This window comes from Penicillium canariense (genome assembly GCF_028826845.1).
Source record: "Penicillium canariense strain IBT 26290 chromosome Unknown utg000004l_segment0_segment0, whole genome shotgun sequence".
Classification (NCBI taxonomy): domain Eukaryota; kingdom Fungi; phylum Ascomycota; class Eurotiomycetes; order Eurotiales; family Aspergillaceae; genus Penicillium; species Penicillium canariense.
This window is the reverse complement of record NW_026622731.1, coordinates 4,263,489-4,284,861: the sequence shown is the minus strand read 5'-3', so window position 1 is coordinate 4,284,861 and position 21,373 is coordinate 4,263,489. Positions and strand designations below refer to the sequence as shown.

At 53.3% G+C, this 21,373-nt stretch overlaps 6 protein-coding genes across 6 annotated transcripts; 2 read left to right on the top strand and 4 right to left on the bottom strand.

Annotated features, from left to right (window-relative positions):
• Window positions 1–2: 2 nt before the first annotated feature.
• Window positions 3–2,650, bottom strand: N7482_007806 (cullin family protein; the record flags this gene model as incomplete). The annotated part of the gene is made up of 4 exons (XM_056689930.1): window positions 3–174; window positions 233–2,103; window positions 2,158–2,553; window positions 2,606–2,650. The coding sequence occupies 4 exons, from the start codon at window positions 2,648–2,650 to the stop codon at window positions 3–5; spliced, it is 2,484 nt and encodes an 827-aa protein (XP_056542359.1).
• A 308-nt stretch (window positions 2,651–2,958) lies between these two features.
• Window positions 2,959–3,561, top strand: N7482_007805 (DNL-type zinc finger protein; the record flags this gene model as incomplete). The annotated part of the gene is made up of 1 exon (XM_056689929.1): window positions 2,959–3,561. One exon carries the CDS (start codon window positions 2,959–2,961, stop codon window positions 3,559–3,561), a length of 603 nt encoding a protein of 200 aa, XP_056542358.1.
• An 835-nt stretch (window positions 3,562–4,396) lies between these two features.
• Window positions 4,397–12,295, bottom strand: N7482_007804 (uncharacterized protein; the record flags this gene model as incomplete). Its single annotated transcript, XM_056689928.1, has 1 exon — window positions 4,397–12,295. One exon carries the CDS (start codon window positions 12,293–12,295, stop codon window positions 4,397–4,399), a length of 7,899 nt encoding a protein of 2,632 aa, XP_056542357.1.
• Window positions 12,296–12,673: 378 nt separating this feature from the next.
• N7482_007803 (CwfJ domain protein) lies at window positions 12,674–14,438 on the top strand (the record flags this gene model as incomplete). Its single annotated transcript, XM_056689927.1, has 3 exons — window positions 12,674–12,687; window positions 12,741–13,561; window positions 13,624–14,438. The coding sequence occupies 3 exons, from the start codon at window positions 12,674–12,676 to the stop codon at window positions 14,436–14,438; spliced, it is 1,650 nt and encodes a 549-aa protein (XP_056542356.1).
• Window positions 14,439–14,973: 535 nt separating this feature from the next.
• N7482_007802 (uncharacterized protein) lies at window positions 14,974–16,396 on the bottom strand (the record flags this gene model as incomplete). Its single annotated transcript, XM_056689926.1, has 2 exons — window positions 14,974–16,207; window positions 16,287–16,396. The coding sequence occupies 2 exons, from the start codon at window positions 16,394–16,396 to the stop codon at window positions 14,974–14,976; spliced, it is 1,344 nt and encodes a 447-aa protein (XP_056542355.1).
• A 2,221-nt stretch (window positions 16,397–18,617) lies between these two features.
• Window positions 18,618–20,488, bottom strand: nimT (putative tyrosine protein phosphatase MIH1; the record flags this gene model as incomplete). Its single annotated transcript, XM_056689925.1, has 4 exons — window positions 18,618–19,736; window positions 19,855–20,027; window positions 20,091–20,158; window positions 20,250–20,488. The coding sequence occupies 4 exons, from the start codon at window positions 20,486–20,488 to the stop codon at window positions 18,618–18,620; spliced, it is 1,599 nt and encodes a 532-aa protein (XP_056542354.1).
• Between the last annotated feature and the right edge of the window lie 885 nt (window positions 20,489–21,373).

Sequence of the window (21,373 nt, the reverse complement as noted above, 5' to 3'; positions counted from 1 at the left end):
TCTTATGCGACATAGCCGTAGGTGGCAGGATCATCATCCAAACGCTCCAAATACTCGCGATCGATTAGGCTTTCAATTCGGCGCTTGACCATGTTCACGTCAGGAACGAAGCGAGATGCCAGTTGCGCGAGGACCTCGTTCATCAAGCCAAGATGACCAAGCTTCTTGCGTTGTCTAGAGAAGCAGTTAGTCAGTATGACCCCAACCAGTATGTAATAGTTTATCAACTTACTTCATGATTCGGACGATGGCGGCCTCGATGCTGCCACCGCGCTCGTCATTCATCTTCTTCTCCGTCTCCTTACGCTGATCCTGGTTCTCAACCTTATTCGCACCCCCGCTGACAACGCCAATGCGCACCTTCATGAACTGGCTTTGGAAGTCGTTATTGAAGAAGAATCGGTCCGTAGGCTTGACGTCTTTGCTCATGGGCTCCTTCTTCAGGACTCGCGTCTTCGGGGCGACCGCCAGCGACTGCAGATTGCGGATGAGGTCGTGGTCAGTGATGCGGGTGCGCGCTTGGATTTCGGCATAGGTCAGCGATTCGCCGTCGGGTACATCATTGAAGAGGACGAGAATGATAAGTGCGTATGTGGACACGTTGAGCTCGTAACGCTGGGTCTTGCCGTTACTCCGTTGGAAAGTGGCGCGAATATCCGCCGTACCCATGCTAGCTTGCCAAGACAGCTTCCGGCCGCTGTGCTTGTCGAGGTAGAACTTCTCGAAGCTCTGCTTGAGATGCTCGATCTCGCGCGGGAAGATGCAGGGTAGCTGGACTCGGCCGTCTTTAGTATTGACCATGATCTCCATGGGCCACATCGTACTGGTAAGAACATTGATGTCCAGGTCAACCCGCTTTTGATCTGGGTCTGCACTGCGAGCGATATGATCCTTATAGCTCGCAGTGAGGTCCTCAGAGACGGTCATGTCTTTGAACATGGCTTCGATGCGCTGTGTGAACTGATTGCCGACTTCCATCTTCATCTTAGAGATCATCTGTCGCTCTGCATCCATGCTGGCAGAACGCTTCATCAACAGCCGCCGGGAGAGATGCTTCTTGTAGTAGTTCTCGAACAGGTCCTTATCTTTGACATATCGCAGGAGCGTGATGCCATTGTCGAGAAGAGCATCCACCTCGCTCTCTGTCTTGCCCTTGATACCCTTTTTGAGGTTCTCGTCGAAAAAGAGAGAGAGATATTCGGAGCTGCGGGCATTCATGTTGATGAACTCCCTAAAGCTGTCCTCGATTGACTTATGCAGATTCTGGTCAGACTTGAAAGAACTCTCCCAGACATTGTCGAATTGCCGCTTCAGAGCCAAGATGTCGTCGACCCATTTGATCGCCAATACTGTCTGCTGGTTCACCGGTCGCTCTCTCTCTTTGCCTTTCTCCTTCTTCTCACTGCCGGCATCTTTATCAGTAGTAGACTGAGTCGGTGGCAGAGCAATGGACGAGGCGTTGATTTCGCTGCCCAGTTCTACTACTCGCTTGCTCACTGCCCTAGTGAGTGCCCCCTTCTTCTCGTCCACTCTGGCGTTAAGAGTGTAGACATCCCGCAGCCCATCCAGCAACTTGTGATCGAGCATGTGTCGAACACCTGTTCCTTCCAGCTGAACCACTTCTTCGATATGATTCCGGATCAATTCGTTATCCAGCACTTCAAAAATTCTCGGCTCGGTCATAGTGGAGAGTGTATAACGGCACCGTTCGTGTTCTTCAGCTATGCGTTGAGATGCGATTCGGCAGAAAGTTGCAGCGTCTCCAACCTCCAATAAACGGCGCCCCTCATCCCTGTAGAAGTCCTTGCTGGTTTTCAGGAAAGCTGGTTCGAACGTGGTGAGGTATAGCTTGGAGCTTTCCTCCTCGGTGACGGTCTCGTAGAGACCCTCCAACATCTGCATGCAATGTCCAATCAATGGCCGTTCGATAATATGACCTGCGCGTTCCAGGTGGATCATGAAAAGCACTGTAGACTCCAGCACATCTGCCACGGTGATATCAGAATCAGGACGAACGGGAGCCCGGAGCACATGGTCGCGGAAGAGAGCCATGGACACGACGTAGATGGAGGGCTTTGTGCGATCTGCGGAGATTATGCGGTCCTGTGGAAGTAAGCTCGCGTATTCTCAAGGTGCGCCGAACATATTGATCCTTACCATATACATTAAAACATCGGTGATCATGCCCATGCAGAGCTGGTGATCTTCCCACGCCTCCTTCAAGACGGCCAAAAAGCGCTCCCCCGCAGCTCGCCTCTCATTTGACTGGTCTTGCACATCCGTAGAGTTCTGCGCATTCTGTGCCCGCACGAGAAAAGGTGAGATGGACTCGGTGATCTGTCTTTGGACCTGACCCCGCAGCCAGTCCTCCTCGAATTGGGTGACTCGCTCATAGAGGTCGTCACCCCGCATCATCAACACGATCTTGTATGCATTGCGATAGAGCTCTTCGAATGAAAGGGAGGAGGCATTTTTTGTGTTAATTTCTGTGAGTGATGACGCGAGAACTGTCCAGATCGTGTCGAAGTCTTCTTTCGGCGCAGATGCGGCACCCTGAGGTGGTGGTCAGTGCAAAGCTCCATAGATGCAGAGGACCCTTACGTACCCTTCGAGGAGCTCGAATCTTGTGCCGAGCTCTCATGGCCGCCATGGAGATGTGAAGAGACAACAGATAGACCTTGAAAGAAAATAATTAAGACACGAACGAAATGTTGGCTAGAGTTCAAAACCACAAGCTGCGTCCCTCTCCGCGGAGGAGCAAACGGATTATTTTTGCGCCGGTCCGCCTCCGCCTTTCAGGATGCTTCAGGCGTCGACGGCGCGAGCATCTTTTGCTCCTCTCAGAGTCTGATTGTTGAAAGCAAAACGTTATTTGCTCGGTCGCATTAACATAAAGACCTCAACACACTCCCCCCTTCAAGCGCCCTTTTTTGCTCTCCGCTACGAAAGGAATTCAACATGCGTCCCTTTGCGCCTCAGGGCCTTCGGCCACTTCGTTCCCTCTTCACGCACACTCCCACTATTACTTCTACTCGTACACATTCATCGCGCCTCTTCTCGTCACAAATCATCCACCCGCGCCATGTCCCTTCAGCGGCAATCTTCTCTCAACCTCGGCGCATCCTCCTACCCACCGCGTTCCGACAAAACTCCACATCGTCGCGTCCTCTGACTGAGGACCCCAGTGACAGGACCGAGACCGACGCCGAGCGCCGGGCAAAGAATGAAGACCGTCGCAAAAACGAGGAAGCTTACCGGATCGCCTTTACTTGCAAGCCATGCGGCGAGCGCTCTTCGCACCGCATGTCGAAGCAGGGTTACCACCGTGGCACAGTCATTATCCAATGCCCCTCGTGCGAAAACCGCCATGTCATGAGCGATCACCTTGGTATTTTCTTCGATAAACGGACAACATTGGAAGATCTGTTGAAGGAGAAGGGCCAAACCCTGACTCACGGTCACACTGATGGCAACTTGGAGTTCTGGGATGACGGCACGACGAACAGCTTCACGTTGGATGGACAGCAGGTGTTGGACTCCTCTGACAAGAAGTCTTCCTGACACTCTTATGAAACTATGCTTGTTTCGTTGCTTCCAGTACAAAGGATTGGCCTGATTGACTCGGGTTGCCACTGTTTCTGAGGGGCAGTTGTACAATGGATTCCACTACTCCCCACTCTCGGCATGGCGGGCTCCAGGCGTTGATGAGGAAGAAAACAAGGTTAAATATAGATGGTGTATAGAGGGTGTCTACCTGTCAGACATCTCACGATCATGTCCTATAGCTCAAACTGTACCATAGAAATTGTCTTATAAGACAAGATACTAAAATTCGCGATTTTCTTATTCATGATCACCTCAAAACCCGATCTTAATGGGTCCTATTTTCATGCAAAAGCCTGCAACTGTGCATGGTCTAATCAAGAGCAGAGATTCACTCTTAAAATCTCCGAGGTTCGAGACAAGCTGTGCCTTTAGGTTACTCATGCAGCAGTACATAGTCTTATTGCCGCTCTCAAGCTACACAAGTTGGACGATTTGCAATATGGGAGAAGATATTTTAAGAGGTCTCCGCACTACTTTATGCTACTTCTGCTTTGACCTTCATGTCGTGGTTGGGAGGAAGTCATGATGCTGTTCCGCCTTTCCCAAATCTTCAATCCTACAGATAGTGGTCAATCATACCCCCCATTGAGTAACAGAAGAAAATACAACACGCATTGAATAAAAGAGCGTTCGATATGTTTACATAGACAAGTGTAGAATCTGTACAACACAAATAAATTGTTCCAGGGATATACTAAGCATAATTCCATGCCTCCCAAACGCCTGCTTTTTGAATGCCGGTGAAATCAAATCGTAAATATATGCAACATGTTGATATTCCCGCTTTCTTTTACCAACCGCGTCTCTTGCCACGGTGCTCTAGACCCTTCTCGTGGCGCTTCACTCTCTTTCTCTCGTTCTTCCTCCTCTTATCATGCTCGAATCGCTCAGGATCAGCAACAGCCTCGATCCGGCGCTTGGCACGTCTGCCTTCACGACGTTCCTTGATTTGTTCTTGAACCTTGATCATCTCGGCGATGTACTCCGTGGTGCCAAACTTCTTCTGCAGCGAGTCCAAGACTTCGTGGCAGTTGGAAACAAGAGCCTTGTAGGTATTCTGGAAGGTCTCGTCAGTGGACCGGGGCCCCGGAATGGATGGATCGGTCAAGTGCTGCAGTGGAAGCAGAATGAAAGGTAGAGATGGGGAAATCTGCTTGACGTCAAGGTGGCGGATGAGGGCAGCGAGAAGAGCGACAGAAGCAGTCTTCGGAATGAGAACATTGGGCCTGGTTGAGATGACCTCTCGGCGCAGGAGAGAGGAGACCTGCGAAAAGATGTAGCGGATAGCAGACTGCTTCGAACCCGAACCATTCGTCTTGGTGTCTTCGCCATCGAGATCGCTTCCGGCATCCTCATCATCCTCTTCAGCTTCAGACTCGGCATCTTCAATTGCGGTTTTCTGGAACTCAAGGCCGTTCTGCGCACAGCACCGACCGAGGAAAACAAGGTTGCGGACACTTTGCATTGCCAACTCCTCGGAAATACCTGGAGTGCGAAGAGACCGCAGGCTGGCACGGAGTAGCTTGAGCATGGCGTCCTTGTCCAGAACAAGGCCAGAGCTGCCAGCCAAGGGGATCTCGCTGTATCCAGCAGCAGAATGGGTTTTGGCCACATCAGCCAGCCATATGCCGACAAGATTGGCAGCGCAGGTCTTGACCCATGCGTGAGGGAAGAACAGGGATTCCTGGATGGCCGCCCAGATGGAGGCACAATCAGGGCTCAGTCCAAGAGATGGATTGGTTTTGCAGAGTTTTGTGAAAAGTTGCAATGCAAAGTAGAGGGTTTCCCAATTTCCATCTTCCTGATCCTCAAGGACTGACAGCATCAGACTTGGAAGAATGCGGATGACAAAGCGTCCTTCCTTGTCCTTCTCGGTCTCTTCGGCCTCGAAATAGATCCGCATAGCCTGCAACCCGATACTACCCAGGGCCATGTTTTCGGTTTGCTCCAGCCAAGAGTGAAGTGGAGTGAGGACGGCCTTCATATTTTCCTTGTCTGCTCGGCTGTAGAACTGTGCAAGCAATGCACCGGCCATCTCACGGCATTCGGATGAGTCGTCATTGGCCATGGCGAGAACAACGGGCAAGAAGAAGGTGCTGATGATGTCCTGCGCCATCTCTTCACCGGTCTTCGACAAGAGCAAATGGACAGCCTCCAAAACCGACTGCCGTCCTTCCTGATGCTTGTAGTCCAGATTTTTCGCGAGGAATCCAAGCTGTTTGGACCAGCGGCTTTTGGCTTGCGGATACTCTAAGAGGAAGTGGATGTAGGTACCCCGTGCCAAATCGCGCGCGGAACGAGTCTGGTTGGTGACCATCATGGTTGCAATGTTGTCAACTAACTCGTACATCTCGGGCACGACGAGCTTGCGTGACATGACCGCACGGATAAAGTTGAAAGTCACACCTTGACGATCCGGTTCTTCGATATCAGCTGTCAGGCGTTGAAGCAGGTATGCGAGGTGTCCATCACGGAGTTTGGTGCTCTTTCGCTCGCGAATCATGGAGGAAATCAACTTGAGTGAAGCCTGCGACGCTTCGCTGTTGGTGCTGGGTGACTCCTTGATCAACTTCACGGCCTCTGTGAAATACACATGAGAGTTGTCATCAATCTCCGGCAAAGGAAGCTTGATGATGGTGGAAAGCAACCGAAGAGCAGAGACCTTGACTTCTTCCTGGGCTTGCACCAGCGCATCACCAATGATGGGCAGGAACCCAGAGAGATTCGCTGCAGTCAAAAGCGAGCCGAACTTGTTGAGAATGGCGCGGAGGATGTCAAGGGCGAATCGAGTCAGCTTGTAGACGTGGGAGGACGTCGTGCCACGCTTCTCACCCCGCTTGCCTCCTTGCAACCTGACCAAGAAGCGCTCCTCCCGCTCGGACTTGCGAGTAGCCTTAGCGTTAGTTGGAGCCTTGTCTTGATAGGATTCCTTGATGATTTCATAGCAAAACATAAGTAGGTCGCGGCTTTCAGCGAGGGGATTTCGCAGAAGACCGATACCAATTCTTCTCATGAGCTCATCAAGCTTCTTCACGATGTTGGAGTTGAGCTTCTCCCGCAAAAGTGACTGAAGCGGGCGAACAAGACTCGGCAGGTGCCGGATGGTAGCATTCTTGGCCAGAAGCTCCATAGAATCGTAGCTCTTGCTACTCTTAACCTCCTTCATCTTGCTGACATAGTCCTCGGCCTCCTTTTCTTGTCCAACTGTGCCGAAGGTATCGTCCATGATAACAGCGACTAGGTCTTCCAGACAATAGTCCAGGTCACCCTGATTGAAATGATCCGTAGTCATGACAAGCATTGAGTGGACGGTAAATGACAGGACGTGCAGCTGGTAACCGCGCAAAAGTGTGTTTCGCAGCTCCTTCAGGATGTAACCAAAGTAGACTGGGCCGAGCAAGAGCGCAATGTCATTCAGCGTCTTTCGTGCTGTGTCCCGGGAATCTTGAGCTTTACTCTTGAGAACTGTGCAGACATCCAGAAGAACTGGCGGAAGGCGGATAGCCAAATCCTCCTCGGGAAGAATCTTGAGCAATTTGATTGTCGTAACCGAGGCCGGCAGACGCAAGCTCATCTCAGCCCCCTGCTTGTGGTGAATGAAGTTGGATAAGAAAGGAATGAAGTTAGTTGTCAACTCCGATGAGACCTTGGCAAGAGATGGCAGGGTTTTGGCGAGTCTGCAACTTGTCGACTCGGACAGGTCCATCTTGTCGGCATCGCCGCTGTTCTCGCCACTAGCTTCATCATGACCCCCCTTCTTTTGATCCATTGCACAAGACAGAGCATCGGACATCCGGCCCAAAAGCCTAAGGATGTTCTTCTCCATTTCGGGCTTACTCTGCATGTAACTGCGATATCTGCGGAAGTTGGCACGGAACTGACTCCAATCTAGCCATTCCGCCAGAGAACCAATGGTAGCGACAGCCTCAGCAATCAGATTGTGACCGCTTTCATCCTCAGCTTCTTCGAAGGCAAAATGCTCAATGAGAGGGAGGAAAATGGTGCCCAAGTTCGTGGACTCCAAATTCCCTTTACCAGCCTCCGCAGCTAGTCGGCGCAAAGCACGCAACCGACGGTGCTGCTGGATATGAAGGATATTGTTGAAGAAAGATGCCTCCTCGTCATCGTCAACAAGAAGGACATGCATATCCTGCACAGAAGGCCTGGTGGGGTTGAGCTTAACAAAGTAACCGAGGATGGCAACAATCTCAGAACGAATCAGTTCAGACTTCTGCCGAATCCCGTACTTCAACGACGAGAGTAGAACGTCATTGACAAGAGCCTCGAAGCCCTCGTCGCCTGCCTCTGCCGCCGCTCTATCGATAAAACGCTTCAGGCCAAAGGTAGAACTAGATCGAATAGCGAGTTCCTCTTCGTCCTTGACGTGGAAGAGCATGTTGAAGAGAAGCGGTCGCCACTGCTTGGCACTGAGAGTTTGAGACAGATCGTCGTTAACCTTTGTAAAGGCCTGTAGGCGACGCTCATAGTCGGGTCCAAGTTTCTTCGCAGAACGAGAGTTCAGATCGGCACACAACTCAGCAACTTCAACGAGCTGCTTATCATGAGTAGCAAGGGCAGTGAAAACTCTTGCCAAGACCTCTCTGTTGGCATCATCTTTGAAATAGTCAAACATAGATGACAATGCTTCAAAGACTTGCTGAGAGAGCTCGTCATCGTCCTTGGGGTTGTACAAAGGAAGGAAGTGCTCGAGGATCCGCAAAAGACCAGATTTTGTCTTTGGGTTGACACGGTCTGGGGGCTGGCGGAGCAGGTATGTCGCGATGCTGATGAGGCCAGAGGTCTCACCCGAAGACTCGACACAGGCCGCAGTCAGCGACAGGGCAGTGACACCTGAATACAGCACAGGCTTCGAAGGACCTCGCTTCAGAAGGCGACCGAGATGGGAGAGGGCATGCTCGAGATAAGGAGACAGAACCTCGGAGCGAATCTGCTCAGGGGGAAAATCTGGCATTGTCTCATCTTCATCGTCGTCGTCCTTCAGTTTCTTGCCGCTAGCCAGCTTGACCAATGGCACAAGAATTTCATCCAACACGAAAATCTTGACCTCATCACGCGCGGATTCGATGGCAAGGCAGTCAATCACCTTGGTCAAAACATCCTTGTTGTGCTGCACCAGGTAGAAGGTCGATCTCGGGGCAGAAGCCCAAGTGTGGAATAGCCGGAGCAATCCTGAAATACCCTGTGCGGTCTCGATGGGGAATTGCTCTAGCCTGTTGTCGATCAACTCTTGAAAAATTATCCGCACATATGGAGTCCAGTCAGTGTCAGTTGAGACTGAAAAGACCAAGCTCAGACAGCGAATGCATGATTGGCGAATGTTCTGGAACATAGAGAGAAGGCGCTCATCTTGACGATCAACATAGAGCGCACTCTTCTCATCGTACAACGATCTGCAGGCCCGCACCAAACAGTGAACAATGACATTCATGGTCTGAGTGGTGTAGGGAGCCATACGGCTCTGGAGAGTGTCGAAAACGGTGTCGATCATTTTGAGCAAACCGAGCTGTCTCCTTGGGCTTGTAAATTCCTCCGAGAACACCTTTTCATCGCTCTCTTTATCCTTGGCGATAACCACATCAGCAAGAGGACCAAACGAGATATGAATGAAGAGTCCAAAGTCCTCTTCGGAAAGATGTGAAAGGGTACGCAGGATAGCCTTCCGACGGCCAGCTTGGCCAGCTTGACTCGAGCTGGCACCCGCCTTCGAGATCATTCGTCCATATAGCAATCGAAGGAGCACAGGCATCAGAACAGGGCGATGCTCTTGCTCGATCAGACTGTCTTCCCCACCAACACGTACAAAGACTGCGAGCTCATCTTTGAATCTGGACTCGTCTAGAATGTTGAGCAGATTTTCTTGATATGGCAGGACATGCGCATTCTTCCAGGTAAAGAGAGCTTTGAGAGCAGCTTTCTGGATCTCCGAATTACCGTGACACAAAAGACCTAGCACTGCTTCATGGACCTCTGGGGCCTTGAAAAGGACCTTGGGGTTCAAAAACTGTCCGAACAAAGTAAGCATGGACAAACGGTCTTTGAAGCCCCATCGGATTGGCGCCTCCGAATTTTCATTGTTGGTCTTCACTTCGTTCTCAGGAGCGTCATCCTGGTCATCACGGAGGGCCCAGGACAAGAACAGTGGTACAATTTGACGAGATCGCTTCTCAGCCACGTTGGGGGCGGCATTCAGGACTTGCAGGGCATGGTTTCGAGGAAGAGCAGGAACAAGATCAGTAGACTTGTGTTCTTTCTGGAATTGTTGGAAGAGGGCTACCGATGGGGCCAGAGTTGTTGCCAGGTTGTTACCGATAGTGCGCTCAATATTGTTGACGTTGAAACACTCGAAGTCACTGGAAACATAGGAATTTTCATTCTCAGCTTCCGGTTCATCGTCTCCAGTAGCGTCAGAGTCCCGCTCCTGCAGCCACTGGATGGATAAATCTGAGACAATCTTCTCTCCTTCCGGGTGTTCGCTGATGGTTTTCAAAGCGGCAGCAGAATCATCCCACAAGGGGGCCAGCTTCTTGGAAAACAGGCCAAAGCAGAAGTACGGAATTAAAGTAGCCATCCATTTGCGAGAGGCAATTTGTGGATATAGGAGGGCCAGTTTGCGAACATGCATCTGAACCGTCCTCGCGCTCTGCAAGGTCAAGGGGCTCTCTTCCACCTCAATGGCAAGAGCAATTGGCGACGGATCTTCATTCGCAAACTGGATAACAAGTTGTTGCAATATTTGAAGAGAAACGAGTCTCAGTCGATGAGACGGGCTGGCCAAATTGATAATCAAGTTGGAAGCAAACTCGTTCACTGACGAGGTGTCCGCCTCTGATTGCTTCGGGAGGGAAAATATAAATGTAAGAACACCTTCCAGAAACAGAGGCAGGCGGGAGAACTTGGTAGAGGCAGCAAGGATGGGCTCCCAAAGACTCGAGTCAAGCTCTCCAGCCAGTTGTGCCAGCTCGACATATGTCTTGAAACCTTGTCCAAGATAAAATGTGAGCCCGTCAATTTTCTCGCTATCTGTCTCAGAGGCGGCATCTTTCAGCGCAGACACAATGTTATCGTGCAGTCTCTGCACAATCTTCGACAGCGTGGCGGGGTCCGAAATCAGGGAGATCGCCTTTGGAAGCTTCACCAACGCATTTAGAATGCTTTGTTGTTTGGCAGGGTAAACCAAAGAGTCATGGATGCGGGTCTTCAGGCCACCTGGGCAAGACACATATCCCGGCCTTGAGACTTCGGGTGTGATGCAACCGGTCTCGTGAAGTCGAAGCAGCGCCAGACACATTTCAAATTCTTGCTCCTTCCAGGAAGAGTTGATGAATTTCTGAAAGTATGGAACCAGTAAACTTTGGAAACGCTCAGATCCCCACTCCGAAAATGTGGTGCAGAAGAGCAAGAAGTATTTCGAGAGGGATCCGGTAGTAACTAAATCCATGAAGGAGCGCATGAATGGCAGCATTTCATCCATTGGTGACAACTGAAGAGCATATGCTACAGTTCCAAGTAGCTGGGGAATTGTCTCAGAGTAATCATCTGGGCTTGCCGCCGCTTGTTTGAGGAGAGACATAAGTGTTTGATGAACTGTCTTCCAATCTCTGATTCTGGAAGCTTTTCGAGTTGCCACACAAATGAAGATCAAACGGCAGCATTGTGAAAAGTTAGGATTATGGGTTTCCTTGGTGCGCATATCGATATAATCCTTCACGGTATCAATAATGGGGCCAAATGTCTCGGGAGTAGTGTGGTGAATGAGATTGATCACCACTCCAGAAGCGACATCTGCCGGCACACGGCTGTTCGCAGTGCTTGGAGGAACTTGGTCCAGGACGCAACGGAGAACGTCAATTCCGTTGGAATGCAGCCCATGGTTGACACCCTTGATGGCGTCCGCAAACATAACCATGAGACCCTCCCTATAAGACTCGACGCTCTTTCCATCATCGGCGGTTTTCGTGATATCATCAAAGAGGAAAGAGACGGCGTTTTCGAGAGGCGTCTTATTCTTGTAGTAGATGAGGCCGGCTTTGCGGATCAGGAAGGACATGGACTCGGCTGCAAATCGGGCAACAAAGGGCTTCTGTCGCTCCTTGCCGAGATAAGGAGTCATAATACTCAGCAGTTGGCGGAGATCGGGTACCAACAAACGAGAAAGAAATTTGAAGATCCATGCGAGGCAGGTGAAGCTCCATTCGACGACCTCGACATCGGGATGTGTAGCGGCGACGGATGCAACCAATGTCACGGAGGTAGCAAAGTGCTTCTCAAAGCGGACTCCCAGATCTCTGGCAAACTGCGCGAGCAAGCTCAGCAGCGGCTCCAAGGAGTGCTGGTCCCTCTTCTCAATAAATTCCACGAGCAAGCCCATAATCTTCTCTTCATGGTATACGATCTGGGCGAGGCTTTCGGAGAGGGTATTGACACGGCGGGTAAACTGCGTGAAATTGTCCGACAAGTTCATATCAACCCAGTGGTCGAGGGCCGACCGGAAATAAGATGTCGTCTCTCCTTCATCTTCACCAAAGCTCGCTCGGCGCACGCGGTGGATCGGGTCGATTTTGAGCTTCGCGATGCGTTGCGAAAAACCCTCGAATCGGTGGGTTTTGGTAGTTTCGGTGCCCTTTTTTAAGCGCCTAGTCGGCTTGGCTCGCGAGCCTTGCACTACCATATTGATGAATGCGACAGGTAGCGCTGCTGACGAGAAAGGTGCTCCGGGAACTTTTCTCAACCCGCATCGAATACAAAAAAAGTTGAACGCTGCCGGCTCCACTTTATTCCGCCCTGAGGACTGGTAGTAACGCACTAACCATTTATAGCTAGCGCATGTGGTCACGGGGTGGCCCGAGCTCCCAGAATGCGGCGTCCTTGGAGCTTCACCATACATTTCTGCTTCTGCAAGAGACGGCAAACGACAGCAACAGACCCCCAATTAAGGAGTGCTTGTGCCTTTTTGCATTTGGGCTAGCTGTCGCTGTGAGAATCCAGTGGTATCAGACCCAGGCTGGTTATCACTCTGGACCAAACTCGGGCCTTGTAATCGCCGATCATGGCTTCCAAAGTGTGAGAGCTTCTTCAGCCCAGCCGCAAAGCAAACAAAACTGATCAGGAAACAGAGTCGTCATCGGTAGCCCCAACTGCCAGTTGCAGACGGTGTTCACCAAACTTGCAAAGTTACAGGTGAAACAAAATTTCGCCTTTGCACTCATCGTTGGCAACCTCTTCGGTGACTGCTCCACCGAGGCTGAATTAAATGAGATCTCCGCCCTTCTCCAGGGAAACATCAATGTTCCTCTACCAACGTACTTTACTGTGGGCAGTCGACCACTACCTACCCGGATTGTGGAGAAGATTGAGGCCGACGATGAAGTATGTCCAAATCTGTACTTCCTCGGGCGTCGATCGATGCTCAAAACTGCAGAGGGCATCCGCATTGCCGCCCTTGGAGGTGAATTAGAGGCATCTGGATCTTCGAAGTCTAAGCCTGAAAGCAATGCCGGTGGAAAGTATCAAACAACATACAGCATGTCGGATGCTCGCGCACTTTACGGGATGCACAGCGCGGACATCCTGATCACGAACCAGTGGCCCAAGGGCATTCGCACAGGCTCCCAGGTTTCTGTTCCAGAAAACCACAATTCCCTTTCTGAAACGCAGATTGTAGCAGACATCTGCGCCACACTCAAACCCCGATACCACTTCTCCTCGTCGGACTCGTTCTTCTATGAGCGAGAGCCCTTCTTCCACATGCCAAGTGAAGACAGCCCAGAGTCCAGGCCATTGACCCGCTTCATCTCCATGGCCTCATTTGACTCTAAGCAGAAAGCACTTTATGCCTTCTCGATCGATATCTCTGCCTCGGCACCCCTCACGATTCCCGCTGGTGTAACCGCCTCCCCTCTATCAGCGCCCCAAGCCAAGCGCAAGCATCTCCCTAGTCAAAAGGAATCGTTCCACCGCTTCGCTGCTCCTGACAACTACAATGACTCGGGTCGGCAGCATGGCCGGAAGCGCCAGCAGCGCGAGCCACCCCCGGTCCGGACAGGTGCTTCTTCTGTCTCTCCAACCCGAACATCGCCACACACCTCATCACCTCCATCGGCGACCAAAGCTACCTCACAATCGCGAAGGGACCCCTTCCTCCCGACGACTACTTCCCGACTCTCGGCTTCCCCGGTCACATCCTTATCATCCCCTTCGAGCACACTCCGACTCTAGGCTCAATTTTAGACCCAGACACCCGCTCGAGCACATACATGGAGATGGTCCGTTTCAACACCAATTTGCGTCGCATGGTTAACGACCGCTCGTCCAGCAAACTGGGCGCCGTCACCTGGGAAGTCAGCCGCGGCGGCGGCATCCACACGCACTGGCAATTCCTGCCTGTGCCCGTGAGCCTCATCAAGGAGGGCCTCGTTGAGGCTGCATTCAAGGTGGAAGCGGAGAATCTGTCGTATCCGCGGTTCTCGAGCCGCGCAGCCGCACCGTCCGACAAGGCCGGTGAGCTGGCCGACGCAGGTGACTTCTTCCGAGTTTCGATCTGGAGCGCCGGAGAGATGGAAAGCAAAGAAAAACCTGATACCGACAACGAGGCTGATAAGGATGGACCTCCTGGATCAGAGACGGTCTTGACTTTGGAGCTCAATCCGGACTTCGTGTTCGACCTGCAGTTTGGCCGTCGCGTTATGGCGAAGCTGCTGGAGCTGGACAAGCGCATGGACTGGAGGAACGCGACGCAGTCGCAGGCGGATGAGGAGGCCGATGCGAATGCGTTTAAGGAGGCGTTCAAGCCGTATGATTTCACGTTGGAGTAGAGTACCCCTCAAGTGGACTTTGGATGGGGGATGATGAAATACCCGTCTATGAATTCGAGAAACCATGTACAATATAGTAAGACGAAGCACTATCCAGGAGCGCCTGCCTAAATCCTATGTTGAAGAGGGTGGCAGAACAGTACCCAGAAGATCCGTCTTGGTTTTCATTCCATGCAATAGTAGTAGATACCTAGATGTCCAGAACAAACCCTCGTACGAGCACGCCAGCACGAGGAAATCATATACATGAGCGCACGCATCCCGCAGCGCAAATCAGGAAAAATAGAGACAAGGCAAGGCATACACGACTCCCAACCAAGTCCGAGCCTGTAGCCACGATCGCCATCACAAAAAAAAGAACAACGAAGGGGGACATCACAACAGCAGAAGTAAACAAACATCCATGGTATCAAACGTGCCTTCCTTATGAAACCGCATCATGAAGAACCAGCGGAGAAAAAGACAATATCCAAAGAAAAGAGGAAGAGAACATCTGTCTCGGGAATTTTGAAGGGGGAAATAGAAGTCATACACCTCAAACAAGCCGGAAAGTGTTCGGCGCCGGCTTCCGGCCACTCTGCAACAGGCTCGGCGGCCGATCACGCACAGGCTCACCCACGGCCACGCCATACTCATGCGCACCATACTCATGCGCGCCATACTCGGATGGCGCGGCAGACTGGAACGGCGGCGGAGGCGACGCCGGGTGCGAGGTATAAGTTGGCGGGTACTGGCTGGAGCCGAACGAGGGCTGGCGCTGGAAGCCGGCCGGGCCCGGGGCAACGTGCGCGGGCTCGGAGGAGGGTGAGAAGGCCATGGGCACGGGGCTGTAGTTTGTATGCGGCTGGTAGGCGGCGACGGGGGAGGGCGAGTTTACGGCGTGGTAGCCCGGGCCGGCGGCGGCGGGGCCGGGGCCGGGGCCGGGGCTGTGTCCATGGCTGTAGTCGTCGTCGTAGGGCTGGTGCTGGTCGTAGCCTGTCGTGTGGTAGCCCTGCTGGTCGTACGGCGAGCCTGCGGACACGGGTGCGCCGACGGGTGAGGTCAAGCCGGGAGAGCGGCGGGCGTAGGGGTCGTGTGCGGCGCCGTAGGCGGCGGCTGGGCCGGGGGAGCGTCGACCATAGGGGTCCATCGTGGCTTGGGGCCCGGGAGAGCGCCCGGGGGTGGCCATGCCTGGCGAGCGACGGCCGTAGGGGTCCTGGGTTGCAGCGAGCGCTGCCGCTGGGCCCGGGGAGCGGCGGGCGTACGGGTCGGTTGGGGTGAAGCCTCTGTAGCCGGGGGCAGAGCCGGTGCGGTCCGGCGGGTAGTCCGAGAATGCTGTGGCGACGTGCAATGGCGTACCGGCACCCTGTTTCCTGTCGAGTGGGTGGTTTTGCGGGTGCAACGGCTCCATCTCCACGTCATCGTGGTGAGCGGGCTCCTCGACCCGCTTATCGACGGCGGCAGCCCAGGTGGGCATTGCGGGGAGCGCATCCTCGTCGACCTTTGCGGCTGGGGGCTTTGGCGCGTCGAATGTAGCTGTTTGCACGGCTCCGCGGTATACAGGGGGTGCGGGAGGTTGGTATACGGGATTCGGGCCCGGAGGGGGAGGTTGGTAAGAAGTGGGTTCATCGTAGTGCTTGGGTTGCTTGTTTTGGCGCCGTCCGGAGGGGCAGCAGCAGCCGCAGCAGCATTTGCAGCATTGGTAGCCGCAGCACAGGCAATTGATGATACACCCTAGGATACCAATGACAATAACGGAGCCGATGATGATACCGACGATAACGGGCCATCTACAGAGAGGCATTGATCAGTATAAAGCCCCTCGCGCACAGGACCTGGGCCGGCACCCTTTCCAATCTTGAAACTCACTTGCAGTATGACTTGGCCATACATTTATCCCAGCTCGAGAAGGTAGATGGAACCGACGAGAGGTCGCTGGCGGTGTCGCGCACCCATAATGCCATATTCGCGGGACTCATGATGTCTCTGTATTCTGATTCCAGCGCGCTAGAACCGTCGAAACATTCGGTTGGTAGAACAGAGCTTGCTATGCGGGCATTCGCAAGCCCGGTAATGAATCAGGCCAGACCGCAGTTCGATTCGCGACGTCTAGCTCCGAGCGCGCTCACCATGTGATAAGGCGAAGCTGGACCCTGACGCAGACGAAAAGGAGGGTCGAGGCGGGGCGCAGCCGAGCCTGTCGAAAGGTGGGCTATGGGCTATGGGTTATGCGGCGAAGCGCACAGAAATAGAAGCAACGATGGAGGGTACCAGGGTCCGAAGATGACGACGCCCGCGGGAATCCAGCTGAAATGAGCGAGCAGGCAGCCAAGTTGGGGATCTTGGCGAGCGCGGGGAGGGATCACAGCCGGATTTCGGCTGGCTCGAGTCAAAGAAGTGATCGCAAGGGCCAGAAACGAGTGATAGCCCTGCAATTGACGTGAGACGTGAAGAGGGAAGAGAAGTGAACGAGTAGCCGCTGAAACACGGAGGGGATAGAGCGTAAGGGTTGACAGCGCCCCCGTCGCCCCGCCTTCTCCGCCTATCACGGCCGTCACATTCTCGCCGGAGACGGAACACCGCCTATCGTCATTAATCGAGGGGCCTTTGCTCCACCGTTCGCTGACCGTGCAGAATTGACGGTGTGGCAGTTCCTGTCTGAGGTCTGCGAAGGGAAAGGAGGATAATTTGGAAAGCGATCTGCCAGCCTCGCAAGACGGGGCGGCGTTTATGTGCATAGTGGCATCTCGAAAGTTTGAACACCGGGGAATTTCAACTAGTCCAGGTGCAGCGCTGCCGCTTCGGAAATATCATTCTGCATGTCTGATGATCCATGTTTCTTGCCATCTTGTGAAGCTTCTGAATTAACCTGGAGCACTATTCTAAGAGCAAGACCCATAGCGCCTGATTGAAAGGCGTGGCGGACCGTTCTCAATTGCGAGGTGCCACTGTGTCATACTGGGGAAACTACAGCGACACGCGTATCATTATAGAATTTTTTTTCATTCTGCTCACAAAGGGAAGAATTTGTATCTGCAGCCTCCTTGTCAATGGCTTTCCAGCCACACCCATTAAATCCCACAGGGTCACAGAAAAGTAGTGTGCCCTGTTTCGCTGCCAGGCAATTAGTCGCGTTATGTACAGCTGCACAGCCAGTCGTGATACAAAGACATCCGGAGATATTCCCCCTCAACAAACTCCGAGGATCAGAACCCATGGTAACGTCCGCAGGGGATACTGGGCCCCCGGGGCAACCATACTCGCACTCCGGGGAAACGATGCAATGAAATACAACATGTGTGTATCAATGACGGAAAGCGCTCACAATGAAGACAGGAGGTAGATGCCCATCGCTATGCAACTTTGGTACAGCAGGGAATGGCGGGCCATTCCACGGGGATGAAGCAGAAATATCCTGTACAGGAAGGCGGATTAAAGGGCAGTAGGGGTGAAAGCAATTAATGGGGAAGAGAAGGAAACAGCCAATGCGTTGGCGGCGGAGTTGCAAATGGAAGCGTCACTGGTCAATGGATTGCCGCGAACCCAGATCAGGAGAACGGAACATTCCAGCTGGCGGGGAAATGTGAGCTAGGACATCTTCGTGGGCGATTTCAATTCGGAATCAGGTGGTCATCGAGAACATAGGAAAGATCACTCAGGTCCACGGCCTGAGGAGAGTGGGTCATGCAGAAGGAAAGGGTAGCCCAGGTCATTGGTAATGCTCATGGAAAGTTGGCGATGCAGGTATTGGGAACCATGCAAGACACGGAACGTCGAGAGGTCCGGATATCGTAGAGAGGAAACGGAAACGCTGAATCATGCGGGACTCTGGAGGGGGGAACGGGAGAAAGCAAAGAAAAGAAAAGAGCCCGGGAAGGAAAGGATGATGTGATATCAGGTGCACGATATCAAGTCGGTGGTGAAGAAAGGGTCCAAAAGTGAGAGAAGTCGGAGGGATCCGCGCTCTGCGCAGCTTTCAGGAAAAGGGGGCCAGTAGCCAATTGTTCAAACAGGGCTATCACCCTTGCGCCGTTCGATGACCGATTGTGGTGGTCGAAAGCGGAAAGGAAAAGAACCAGGGAGCAAAGCTACCCATAAAACAGGAAAATGCCACGATCAAATAAACACCTCGCTCCAAGAACAAGACACAAAACAGAAGGATCCGCCATGCGCCAGTGCAAAATCAGCAGTGCAAAGATATCAGTATGAAAGCATTCGGCGGCCAGGGGTCCTGTTGGGCACCGGGCTCTCGGAGAAGGGAGAACCCAGGAGGCGGCTGTTCCGGTCACTGCCAAGGCGGCAGCGACCAGTTGGGCTATCCTCCATCTGGGGAGAAGAGTGCTGGCCAAAGGCGAAGGTCTGGGCGCGGTTCAGCTTGGACCGCTGCTTGACCTTGCCGAGGCCACGCTCGCAGGCAAATTCATGCCCGTTGGCGTTCATCTCAACGTAATTTTGGGGGTAGCAGAAAGCACGGTGCTCGGCGAAGAACGAGCTGTAGCCACCGTCGAGAATGTACAGATCGGGATAGGTTAGATTAGGGTAAGAGTCGACATTAACAGCCCGATCATGGTGACGAATGTACTTGGCCATTATGGGAGCGCGGTGCGCGGAATATTCACAGTGTAGGATTAGGGCTGTCCGGGCCTTGGGAGCGCCAAACAGCTCACCCGCAAGTCGGTCCTTGTCGTTGTAGTTGAGGGCGCCGTGGATGTGGCCGCCGTCATACTCGTACTCGAAGCGGCAGTCAACGACCATGATATTGTCGAAGCGGTCATTGAACTTCCCGTGAAGCAGTTCGAGTAGGGTGCTTTTGTCGATGCGAGGCAGGGTGTCCGCCCGGTCCTCGGGGACAAAGTGAGGAAGCTGGGGAATGGGCGAACTTTCCAAGTCGCTGATGGACTGGAGGGGTGCATTTGTAGATACCTTGGCCTCTTTTTCGGCAATCACATCCGCCGGGTGCTCGAACATACTCAATGATCGTCGGCATTGCTTGCGGGGACGCGTCAAGGGGTGTGAGGGCTTGCGGATAGAGTTGGGGGCGGGCGAGCCGCTGCTCCGAGCATGTTGGAACGGCGGCCGCAGACGCGGCAGGGCCAGGTTGTTTGAGGAGTTATTACGGGAGATGGATCTCTCCTGAGGGGGAGAATCACCGAACATGTCCTCCAGAGACGTGGAGGTGCTTAGCGACGTCTTAGCTCCGGCAGTGCTAAATCGGAAGGGGGTGCTTTGCTCTCTTGAGTGGGTCGAGCCATTCCCAGCTGGAAGGACTGAGCCTTGCTCTTGGCCAGGCTGGGGCGAAGGAACGGAGGACGGCGTCTCCTACAGACGCAATCCGGTGGTTAGCCAACGGTCCCCGATATCCATGGGCAAGGAAGGGGTCTTACTCAAGAGGTGCCCGCGTAGGGCCTTCCATTGGGGAAGCTTGCAGAGGGCTCACGGCAGCCGAAGTAGTGGGCGAGTCCATAGGAGTACCCAGCGGTGAAGGCGAGTGTACCTCAATCTCGGTGGTCATCACAAAGGCAGGCTTGTGAGGCAGCGGAGACATCTCCATCATGTCCATAGCCGGCGCGGGCGAAGATGAAGGGAGCGGAGGAGTGGTCATCACGTCGTCTGCACAAAAGTCTAAGCATGCACTCCTCGTCTCATCGCGTCTCTGTTTGCACAATCGCTTACCACGAGCATTGGCCTGAGCAAGAATGTTTGAAGAGAACAAAGACCGCCGGGGTGTGGCCAACTGCGGACTAAAGATAGAGTCAGCACGGGTGTCCATGGGTTGTTGGTGTCTTTGTTTTCACGTCCACGAACATCCGCCCACAGTCTGCAACAACGAACCTTTGATCAATGTGGAAGTTCTGCGAAAGATCGGCAGCCAGGCTGGCGGTGGGAGAAGGAATCGGCTTGATGTTGAAGTAATCGGGACCAGCCTTCTTCATCGAGAGATCTTTGAAGTTGAAGCTATTGGTACCAAACCCCGACAGCGACGGATACGAAGTCGGCGCATCTGCGCGGAAGCAGTGCCCGAAGAGCATAGACGGAGGCTGCATGGCCGCCAATGGAGACGAGTGTTCCATGATTTAATGGCCTGCCGGATTGCAACTGGACCAGGTGTCCAACGTGATACCGGTTGGGTTCGGACAATCACACCGAGACCGATCAATATCAACCACCGCTTCGCAATGTCGCTTTCTCAAGAACCGGGAATGTCCTTGAATTGAGCTGGATGCAATGCAAACGCACATCCACCACCCGGCAAGTGTATGTCCACGCCAAGACCGTAATCGGAAATCCCCGAGCTAACCAAGACGACCGCAAAGCCAATTCGACCCCAGTATCCGAGGATCCCAGTATTCCAGTGTTCCAGATACCCACCCTCACAACCGGCGAGAGTTCTTTCTTTCAGGCGTGGAGCAGCGGCCGTTTACAGCGGCATGACCGGCGGGGAAGATCGGAGGTCGGGATGCAGCAATTGGAGGGGCCGGCAGCTCGTGGGCAGCGGACTGACGAGGGGAGGAGGTACAGAGGGAAGTATTCGGTGATCCTCACGCAGTGGAGGTCGAGATGGGGGGAGAGTTGAGGCCTGGCGGAAAGACCGAACTTTTCGAAGCGGAATGTCGTGAGAAAAGGAACGAGGAAGAAAAAAAGAAGTGGAACAGGACGGTTTGAAGAACGAAACTCGTGAAGCTGAAGGGATGGGTCTGTTGCAATGGCAACGCAAGTGGGGAGGATCTCCAGGTTAGGGTACGGTACGTTTGAGATACGCTGGACAAGCTGGCGCCGGCCGGCTAGGCGTAATTGGATGTAATCTGCGGGTTACCCATACCGCCGGTACCTGCCCGTACACCATACGTAATGATGCGGCGAGCTGCAACTCTCTTTGACAAACTAACTTACTGCTCTACGCTTCTGCAGAGTGGAGCCCAGCGACACATGCTCGCACTGCGGAGTGCGTTCAGGTA